At 39.7% G+C, this 11,135-nt stretch overlaps 1 protein-coding gene across 6 annotated transcripts in view; it reads right to left on the bottom strand.

Annotated features, from left to right (window-relative positions):
• Positions 1-11,135, bottom strand: part of UBE3D (ubiquitin protein ligase E3D) — an 82,861-nt gene that overhangs the window by 27,702 nt on the left and 44,024 nt on the right. For 3 of the 6 annotated variants that reach the window (XM_061358361.1, XM_061358363.1, XM_061358360.1), the window contains exon 9: positions 3,887-4,025. The exons of 1 other annotated variant lie outside the window; for it this stretch is intronic. In XM_061358361.1, coding sequence (XP_061214345.1) covers positions 3,887-4,025 — 139 coding nt within the window. Of the gene's footprint in view, positions 1-1,016; positions 2,177-3,886; positions 4,026-7,420; positions 7,582-11,135 lie in introns of those variants that run through there. 2 more of the 6 variants (XM_061358362.1, XM_061358364.1) reach the window with 2 other exon arrangements.

The raw sequence follows: 11,135 nt of genomic DNA, 5'->3' as shown, positions 1-11,135 counted from the left end.
AGGTAACAGCTTCCTGTGTAGTTTAATGGACCTGAAGAGAGAGCAACAAAACAATGCTCATAGCAAAGGCAAGCTAAAAAATGTTTTATTTTTTTTCTAGTAGTGAACTCCTCTCTCCCTTCTTCCAGCTTTCTGCATTGCTACAGGATTAACATCAAGAGCCTCAGTGAACCCTATTCCCTTGATCTAAGACTCCCTTAGTCCAGGGTGAAGGATTACAAGCTTGGGAAGGTGCAAGTCAGAGCTGCAAATCCATGGTCTCCAGTAAATCCAGGGGCAGCCATCAACCAGCAAGAATTAGTCTATCCACTTTGGTCGCTCAGAGTTTCCAGGCTCAGGCTTCCTGAGATTTAACGCTCTACAGTACATCAGAACGATGTCAGTGTAACTGCACAGGTAAAATGAGCAATGAGCCAAAGACAATCTAGTACCAATGATCAGCATCCTGGGAAGCTTAAAAGCTTGCTGCAGTGAGCAACTTAAACTCAGAAGAGCCAAGTAATATAGTCAGCTGCTCCTCCTCTCTTCCAGGCTCCTCCAGGAACATAAATCACACTGAAAGATTTTCACAGGGTCAAAACGGAATTGAAAAGTGATTTCAAATATTATGTTACTAAGCAGTAGCACACCACTGGAAAATAAAATGTAATTTATGTCTCAGCAGAGATACAGTGTCTGCTAAGCTAGTCCCAGAGAGCACTTCTAGACCACGAAGCAGAACAGAGTTTATTACAGAGATGATTAGCAACTAAGAACATTTCCTTCATGTGCTTTTTACAACCTAAACATCATGCAGTCCGTATATATACACCAACTAAAACTCTGGCTTGTCAAATCTCAATATTGTAGTATAATGCGGAGGGAGGGTAAATACAGTCTCAAAAAACACAGGAGTGTGGCAGGATCATTTTTGGCTACCTAGTTAAAAACAACTGGAATTTTTAAAGTTATACTGATACCATATTGGAATTTTTAGAACAGTACATATACAGCTGCCTGTTAGATGCATTTTCAAATACTGTATCAAAACACAAATCAAAGTGTCAGTGGAATCTAGTGGTCCATTTAGCTTGATACTATGTGTCCAACAGTGGGAACACTTATGAAAGGAGAGAACTCTGCACTTTCTGGGGTCATTTTCCTTCTAATTCCCCTAGCATTCAGAGGCCAGCATTCAGCTTTGAGAGCCTGGCCTCCTGATGGACAAGACTGCCACGTGTGGATAATGGGAAACTGTGCAATTGTTTTCAGTTCAAATACAAGCATTATTGTAATACAGAATTAAAATGTTTTAATTTTTTTCTAGACAACTGCGAGGTCTAGGTCTACCACAAAATAAAAACCATTTTTGTCATTTTGCCATTACTCCATTAAGACACATGAAATATCAGTTTTCAATTAATGGCCTTTTATTATTCTCTGTTTGACTCACAATCTTCAGTATTTTGGATCCAGAGGGATCTTATGCTCAGGCAACAGCACAATTTAATATCATTATTCAGGCTTTCTACAGACCTTGACAACTTCTTGTAAGAAAGATAATGAAAAACTAGGACATGTAATTCTAATATTTGCTGTATAGAAAGTGAACCTGAGTACAAAGAAATAAGCCAGGAAAAAAACCCAAACAACAAACTGGTAAGGCTGACAGATCATTGTAAAGGATCAGTGAAAAGCTTGGGCAAACTTTGTTTCTGCTTCATGAATTCACACGCTGAGATCCAAACAAGGCTTGTAAGGATAAAAATAAATAAAACAATATTTTCCTGGACAGTGTTTGCCCTCCAGGACAAACATTTTGTGATATTGACTGTCTGGCAAGGAGAGTGAAAACTGGAGCCAGAAGTTTATCAAAACAGCCATTTTCCTTACCTCCCACTTGGCAAAATATAACATTCCCTTAGCAGAGTGGGCTTCAGACCTTGTGCTTTTCAGAAATGAATTTTTGCCTTTTGTGTTGCTATGAAAACACAAGACACTGGGAATCACCTCAAAATGTAGTCTCTTTTGCCTGAAAACATGTTCGCAGCCAGGAGTGGACATTGTCACATCACCTACATTGCCATACAGGCAGGCAATCCAAGACCTGCACAGGCCACTGCTGGAAATCTGGAAGCTGTCCCACACACTATTTCAATTTAGCAAAGCACTGTGATGTTTCCTTTCAGCTGTTCCACTGAAATTTGAGTTTGAAAGGCTGTGTCAGAGGATCTCTAGGGGATGCATGGGGACCTCATGCCCCATGAATGACATAACCCTACTCCTGACTTGATTCCACGACATGCATGGTGGGCTTCTATGGCAACAGCTCGTTTCCAGAGGCAGGCTCATGAAGCTAAAATGACCCAGGAGCAATCAAGCACAATCATGGGAGAATGACAAGGAAAAAGAAAAGCCTAGTGTTTTGTGTAGGTTGAAGTAAACTCGTTCCTGAATGTACTGATTCATATCTTGAGCAGTTGACAGTCATTTATCATTTCTTATCTCTACCCAGATATAACAAATCAAAGGAAAGCCTTATTGTACAATCTGGGACTGAGTACGAACAGAAACAAGACAGGACATACAACCTCAGCGTATGCTATCCTATTGTGGATAAGGAAGAGAAAACTTTACCACAGATAACTGGCAATGTAATGAACAAGGAGTACACTCTCCCGGATTAAACAACCAAAATGCTCACTTCTTAACAGGAAAGGTTGACAACTTGTACTGGCTAATCCTTGAAACCTGTAATTTTTGTGATCTCATTCTGCCAGCATCCAAGTGATTCTTCAATTTTATGGCCTCTGAATGTACAACCCAGTAACAGTTCTGACCTTCAATATTAAAGTATCATGTCAAAACGCTAATGGCTGCTGCCAATAGTTCACCATACACAGATTTGCTGTTCCCAAGCTCACAAGATGCAAAGGCAGCAGACAACGCAGGTCCATACTTCTTTCCTAACATCTTGGCATCTTTTCAGCAGTTGTACATCGGTGTAACTCTAGTAAAACCAATTACTTGATTTTGGTTTATGACCATATTCTTTCTTGCTCCAAAATTCTGCAGTAAGATTATTTTTCAGTAAATATACTTCAGGGACACTAACTAAATGTGTCTTAACTGGGAGTATGGACAAATAGAAGCTAACAGATTTTGTGCTATAAACTGTTTAAGACACTCAGTCCCACTAAGATGATTTTTCTGTAGCTGTCAAAACAAACACAGTTTCAGATATGCGTACTGCTCAACAGCCTTAAATTTCCATCAGTACACAACTGATGGACTATGTAACTACAAGGGAAGACAAGCACCATAAAAAGGTTGAGTTTTTATATCATACCATCATGAATTGAGAAGTCTGTGTATTTCATTTGTAAAAATTGAATGTCTTCAGACACATGATAAACACAAATCACAATTTAACATGCGTGCAACAGTGTTTTCTTAGGAGAAATTCTATGACTGCCGAGACCTTCAGCAGTAACACACAGAAGAACACTGGACAAAATTGTGAATGATTCACTCCTAATTTTACAGGATTTTGCCACAGGAAATCTTTATTTTTAGCAGAGGATTTTTTTCTTAAGCCAACAAGATTTTGTATAATGATTCTATCTATTCCAGCCTAAGTTTCATGAAATTTCTTTAAACATCTAATTTAATTTAAACAGAGATTCACTGTTCAAAAATCCAATGACATTTCCTGCCTCAGTCTGCATTTAATACAATTGAAACAAACAGAACTCTACAAGAAGTTTTCCATTGCTATATTTAATATAATGGAGAGTAATGCAACTACAGAAGACAAACCTTTACTCTGAAAAGGTTTATGGGCCCCAGAGATCTCTCTTTTTCCTAGAAGTAACACCTTTATGTTGAAATAGCAGCTGTTCCTCACCTGAAAAGAGTTCATGCATCGAAGTGAAGGTGGCAGAGAGGTGGTACTCAGACAGAGTATCAGCAGTAATTCCAAACATGTTTCTGATGGAAACTTTAAAGGATGAACTCCAATATCATTTTCCCATGCATCAGCAAGCCTATAAAGTTAAAATAAAAAAAAAACAAAACAAACCAAAACCAACAACTTTTTTATTATCTTAAAACATATCTAAATCCCAAGTTTCAAATAAATATTAGAACATGTGATCGTAGTGTGATAAAAGATTCTTTTCACGTTTTCCTTGTGAAAGTCACAGACTGATGTGTTTTACCAGAAACACCAGATGCATTTACAGTACCTCATGCACAGCACCAATCTTAGATATATAATGCAGAAGGAAAGCCCAGCAGGCATTACAGCAATCCAATCATCTTTCTAATTCAGAGTTTGATTATTTCTGAACAAAATTTCATCTACCACTAGCAATTTCCCATCAGATACTGCTTTTACATATAGAGTATTCTACATAGAACATAATGCCTCTGGTTTTAATTTTGTTTCTAGAAAGAAGAACATCCTTTCACTTCTAAAAGACAGAAGGTCAGGTGTGACTTTCAAAATTGATGTTTATGATGCTCTCTCTGGAATCTTACTAACATTCTATACCAAGCAAAAATTCAATCCCAGTTCATTTTATACAGCTTTCTGCTTTAGATAGATAAAAAGAATTAATATTTCTGGAGCTAGTCATAAAAACATTCTGAAAGCACATTTCTATAAACTGTTCCTGCTACCACATGCTGAAAAACAAGATTAGTTAAACAAGATTAACTCAAAACACAAGAATGTTCCACTTCCTATTGTTCAGGCTTGTTTCTTCCTTAATGCACAAACTGTCAGACTGATCAGTGATCCCGTTAGTTTAATTATTTTATCTGCGCAGCTAATATCAGATACTCCAGAGCAAGACAGATGTCAATTATTCTCAGCAGATCTGAGAGCATCACTTTGGAAGACAGTCCTTGCCTTCCATGTCCAAGACTTCATAATTTCAATAAATAATTTTAGCATCAGCTTTCACTTTTAAATTCCTCCAGCTCTTCTGGAAATATATTAATCTGACTTAACTGCTGCTTGTGAACATATCAGCTTGGTTTAATGTCCTATCTAGAAATAGGTGCATTTTTTATTAAGCACCCAGAAGAGCAGGCATCACTCTAACATTCAGCATGGTGAAAACTGGGCAAATATTCTCTTCACAATATCTGGGTCCTTCTGGATGGTTCTCATTCAAGTTTTGCAAACCCACCAATTCTCTATAAAGTTCTACTTCTTAGATACAGGCTTGCATACACAGGTTTTTACATATGCTTCCATAATTGACTCTTCATAGTACCTTCTTGGCATATTCAAGAAGACATTCTACGTAGCATGATTTATGCATCTTTCTTCAAAGAATGGGTGTATTTTTTACTCCGTTACCTCCATTTGGCCTCTTGAATTTGAACTGTTTTCTCCTAATCTTTACATTTTTTTCCTCCTTCCTCATTTACCTATGGGTACGTAAGAATCCATTTCTGCTTCAACATACAGAAGCAATACCCATAATGCACACAAGGTCAGAGGGTCTTACATCTCACTAAAACAAAGAGTGCTTTCTCTCACTCTTATTTTTTTATCCACAGTCAAAATCAAAGACAATTATATCACTTCTAAATTACCAAATGTACCATGTATTTTCCCAGCCCTCACCAGAGCGAGTGGGTCACTTTGACATAAGGGGGTCTAAACTGTAAATTATAAGAAGGAGAAAAGCAGTCTGAGCTAGGCACCCCCTGGTACTTCTAATGTCAGTGCATCATTTAAGGTCTCCACATATGGCTGAGACCATACCAAAGGACAGAGACCAAAACCTGCCACACATTAACAGCTAACAGCCTTCATAAAACATAGTATGTCACTGGACACTTACACTACGCTAGATAGATCTGGAAAATCTGTTTAAAGCTAGCACAAAAAAAAAACACAAACCCATCTACTAGGATAGAAAGGTGAGCAGTTTAGAAGATATATGGAGTATTTTCACTACTGAAAGGTGCAAGACTACATTTAAGCCCCAAATATTTTGTCTGTATTGAAAGGAAGCAGGATTCTTTTAAAAGACTGCAATTGGCCAATTCCAAAAGAGACAATCCTGGCTGGTCCAGAGATTCTGCAAATGCTCCTGAAGGAGCATCTAGCTTCAGATGGTGAGCACTGAGCAGCCAGTAACCAAGGAGTCTTGTTAATTGTAATCCAGAATTGAGTTTCATATTTCAGTCTCATATGCTAACTTCATTTCTACACATAATTAGAAGTTTACCTTTATATGTTTCCCTACTACATCTTTGTTCTACATTTTTTACAACCTTGTCTGGTGATACAGGTAAACTGAGGTGAAGCTAGCAAAATTGAGGCTTTCCATTTTTCAGAGATCAGCAAGTCTAAACAAAGCACGGTGCAGGCTTCACACAGGTAGAGACTTTAGAGATTGGAGGTGATATCCTAAGATTCTGGGTCTTGGGGAGGTGTTTTCACAGACTAACACCCTCTCTGTAAAGAAACTTTTCAGAACTCCAAACAACATTCAAAACAGCACAAATTATTTTAGCACCCTGAATCTATTCTTGTGCTTTGACTTGAGGGTTTTTTGGAGCTGCCTCCTCATTTTCAAGTCCAACCCTTCCAGCCCTGCGACTGTACAAGGGTTTTTTTTGTGTGTGTGTGTCTGTTTGTTTATTTGGGGAAAGACTGTTTGTTTAAAGACATCTAATTATATCGCAATTCTTCTTTATTAATGGCTTAGTTATTAGTATTTCCTGAAGCAATGCCAGTGTATTCTCTTATTACAAACAAACCATGTGTGTCCTAGCCCTTACTGCTCCAAGAACACTCATGTTAGGAATTAGTCTTTACGACTTGTCATTTCACAGCATTTAACACAGTTGTGGGAAGTCACTGCCTTATTAGACCATTTCTCTTTGTTCTTATTTATCCCTATTACTCTTGGGAGCATTTTTCCATAATCTTCATTGTAGAGGAAGGAGAAAAATGTCTATGCTTAAAAAAAAAAAGGCAAAACAAAACATACACACACCATTGTTTTTTCACCTTAGTATCACAAAACTTTTCTGCACAGGGAGAGTTGTCTCAATTCCAGTGCAGGTAAGGAGACTACCTACTTCATGTTTACTGAAAGTGTCAGACTGGCTGATAGTGCTCCTTAGGAGAGTGAGCACCCATGGAGGACAACTTTGCCCATCAGCTCAGTGCTTCCTCCCAGCCCAATCCCAAATGCCAGCAGCCTGAGCTGGCTGAGAGTTCCTCAGCCATGAAAATAAATGTGTTTTCTCTCCCCATCTTGAAAAAAGAAAAATCCAATTTGAGACTAAAATAGGACAAATCTTCAGAAGGAGTTTTTGGGAGGGCTGAGGAAAAAACAACAGGTACAAAACCAGCAGGACTCAGATGTGCACTTGGTAACTTTGGATGCAAACAGGACTTTGCATGCATTTGCCCTCCTCCCCTGCTCCTTAATACCTTTGCTCAGCAACAAATTAGTGCTTCTAGCCTTCCCTTGACAGAAAACAGGCTGGGCCAAACCTGATCCCTTTGTGAGTAAAAGCAGAAGTCAGCATAATTCCTAGAGAGCACAGCACAGCTTGCCATGCTGGCTGAAAGGAGTAAGAGGGAGGTGAGACATTACCTGGAGGGAGTTACAGTTAACAAGAGAAATAATGCTATTTTATGTTCTTCCTTCTGCAAACATTCAACTTTTCCACACGCCAAAGAAGCCTTGAGATTCTGGACTTCTCAGTCTGACAAAAAAATTATGACCCTCAGTATCAAATAAAATTTATTAAATCTACACAGGTTCCCTAAGTCATAGCAGAGCACAAAACTGCATCTACTTTGGACTAACTTCATGACAAGTAAAATCTCACCACTACATATTGACCTTGACAGTGTTTGAGGGAGATGTGAATCAGCTTTAGAAACCAGGCATTAAAACATTAAGAGGCAGTAAAACATACTCAGTAAAATGGTCCAAACTAGGAGCATGCTCTGAGTTAGGAAAAGGCCATGTCAGAGTGAATTTTTTCACAGCACATTAAATCCACCTCTGTAAATCATCATCATTCAGTTTTGCCTACCAGTGATCTCACCAACAGGAAAACCCTAATCATTCTAAGCAGCCTGTCAGTCCATCCTTCCCATTTTCTCCCTCTTTTCTTTATGTCACTCCCTTTCTCAGAACTTTTAAACCTCTTAAGCTATTTCCACCAAACTTTCTTAGGAAGTTTCATCTTTTCCTGAGCATCAGTGTCCAAGTAGTGAGGAGAAATCTGTGGAATTCCACCTTGAGAAACACTGCTGACAGAGTTCAGCAACAGACGCTTACTTAGTGACAATATGAGCATAAACATCAAGTGATGTTTACCTAGCACAATATTAGCATAAACTCAATAATATGACATTTCTATCTAGCAAAACCAGTTACTATAAGCAAAGTAAACATGTTCTTCACAGCTTACCATACTCCCTAATGAGTAAGCCCAATTGAAAGACTTGACGCTTCTACTCAACTATGTGGGTTCAGGACAACTGGAAAAGAAAACCTTTTAAGCTTGGGGGCAGGAAGAAGGGTTGGTGATGGAACTGATCCCCAGTAAGACCAAGAGTCAGAGCTCTTCACAGTGTTAACAAAACCTGAAATGCAGCCTCTACAGATTAAAGTGACACCTCCAACAACCCCCTTCTGTTCCATCTGCAAGATATACAGCAGTCACATCCACGAAAAGATAACAAACAGACATAAGATTAAAAGATATAATTAAAACTTTCATATAACTTTGAGAAAGACAGAACCACATATGATGAATGCTAATCAAGCTGCTTAATATATTTCTGGCATACATTTCAGAACTGAATTAAAGTAGTACAGAAAGTGAACAGATTAAAATTCTGCTCAAGGGGGAAGATACTTGGCTACTGTGATAGATGCTGGTACGAAATAATTATGTGCTATGTGCTAAACTGTCAGAAGGGAGCATTCAAAACAGGTAAGAAATAAAGATGAAAGGCCAAGACTATCTTTCCCTTTGTCCTTTTCAATGCTTTCTCTATGGAACAGGTTGCTTGAAAGAGAAATTTAGAGCATGCTATGATTGTCACATTCCCATAATCAGTAAGTGAAACCTTTATAGCAATATGTGAAAGATGTTTTAAAAAACAAAGCAGTATTTTCAAAGCTGATGATAACGGGAAATCCAGGGAAATTTAGATTTCTATTAAAAAAATAAAAAAAAGCAAATGTTATCTGAAATTCAACCAATTAATTCTGAAAGCAGAGATGAGCAAAACTTGAAAACAATTACTCATATAAGACTAAGACAATGACTCCCCCAGCAGAAGTAACTGATCACAATGTTTTCAGATAGGCACATTTGATACAGTGTACATCAGAGAATGGTATTTCTCCACTGCTCATTATGGAACTGATCCAAATGAATTGTTAAAATGCCTACGTAAGTCAGAGTAACAGAATCACAGAATCCCAAGGGTTGGAAGGGACCTCAAGAGATCATCTGGTCCAACCCCCCTGCAAGAGCAGGGTAACCTAGAGTACATCACACAGGAACTTGTCCAGGCGGGCCTTGAGTATCTCCAACATAGGAGACTCCACAACCCCCCTGGGCAACCTGTTCCAGTGCTCTGTCACTCTCACAGTAAAGAAGTTTCTCCTGATGTTCACATGGAACCTCCTATGCTCCAGCTTACACCCATTGCCCCTTGTCCTATCACTGGACATCACTGAAAAAACCTAGCTCCATCATCCTGACACTCACCCTTTACATATTTGTAAACATTGATGAGGTCACCCCTCAGTCTCCTCTTCTCCAAGCTAAAGAGACCCAGCTCCTTCAGCCTCTCCTCATAAGGGAGATGTTCCACTCCCTTAATCATCTTTGTGGCTCTGCGCTGGACTCTTTCAAGCAGTTCCCTGTCCTTCTTGAGCTGAGGGGCCCAGAACTGGACACAATATTCCAGATGCGGCCTAACCAAGGCAGAATAGAGGGGGAGGAGAACCTCTCTTGGCCTACTAACCACACCCTTTCTAATACACCCTAGGATGCCATTGGCCTTCATGGCCACAAGGGCACATTGCTGGCTCATGGTCATCCTCCTACCCACCAGGACCCCCAGGTCCCTTTCCCCTTCGCTACTTTCCAGCAGGTCAACCCCCAACCTGTACTGGTACATGGGGTTGTTATTCCCCAGGTGCAAGACTCTACACTTGCCCTTATTGAATTTCATCAAATTTCTCCCCACCCAACTCTCCAGCCTGTCCAGGTCTCGCTGAATGGCAGCACAGCCTTCTGGTGTGTCAGCCACTCCTCCCAGTTTAGTGTCATCAGCGAACTTGCTGAGAGTACACTCGGTTCCCTCATCCAGGTCGTTGATGAAAATATTAAACAGCACTGGTCCCAGCACCGACCCCTAAGGTACTCCACTAATCACAGACCTCCAGCTAGATTCTGCACCATTGACCACAACCCTCTGCCTTCTTCCCTTCAACCAGCTCTTGATCCACCTCACTACCTGATCATCAAGCCCACACTTCCTTAGCTTATATATGAGGATGCTGTGGGAGACAGTATCAAATGCCCTACTGAAATCAAGAAAAACCGCATCTACTGCTCTACCATCATCCATCCATCCACCTAGTTACTTCCCCATAGAAGGCTATAAGGTTGGTCAAACATGACTTCCCCTTGCTAAAACCATGTTGGCTGCTCTTAATGACCCCCTCATCCTTGATATGTCTAGAGATGGTGTCAAGAATAAGTTGTTCCATCATCCTTCCAGGGATGGAGGTAAGGCTGACCGGTCTATAATTACCCGGGTCCTCTTTCTTGCCCTTCTTAAAGACTGGCGTGACACTTGCCATCCTCCAATCCTCAGGCACCTCTCCTGTTTCCCACGACTTACCAAAGATGATGGAGAGTGGCCGAGCAATGACCTCCGCCAGGTTTAAGACACCAAAATCATGAAATAAATTTACTTCAGAATTACTTAAGCACTAGCAAACACACAGAGTTGTTTATCAGCTCATGGTACCCACCCATAAAGTCCTGAATTTGTGAAAACCATAATATTCACAGCATGTCAGTGAAGCAAGAGAAATCTTTGTATTTCAAAACCAGGAAAAAACTGTAAAGATTCT

Source organism: Neopsephotus bourkii, unplaced genomic scaffold, assembly GCF_033783945.1.
Source record: "Neopsephotus bourkii isolate Nb327-2 ecotype Australia unplaced genomic scaffold, CSIRO-AGI_Nbou_v1 NB_941, whole genome shotgun sequence".
NCBI lineage: Eukaryota > Metazoa > Chordata > Aves > Psittaciformes > Psittacidae > Neopsephotus > Neopsephotus bourkii.
The sequence above is the reverse complement of the archived record's forward strand: the minus strand, read 5'-3'. Positions and strand labels throughout refer to the sequence as shown.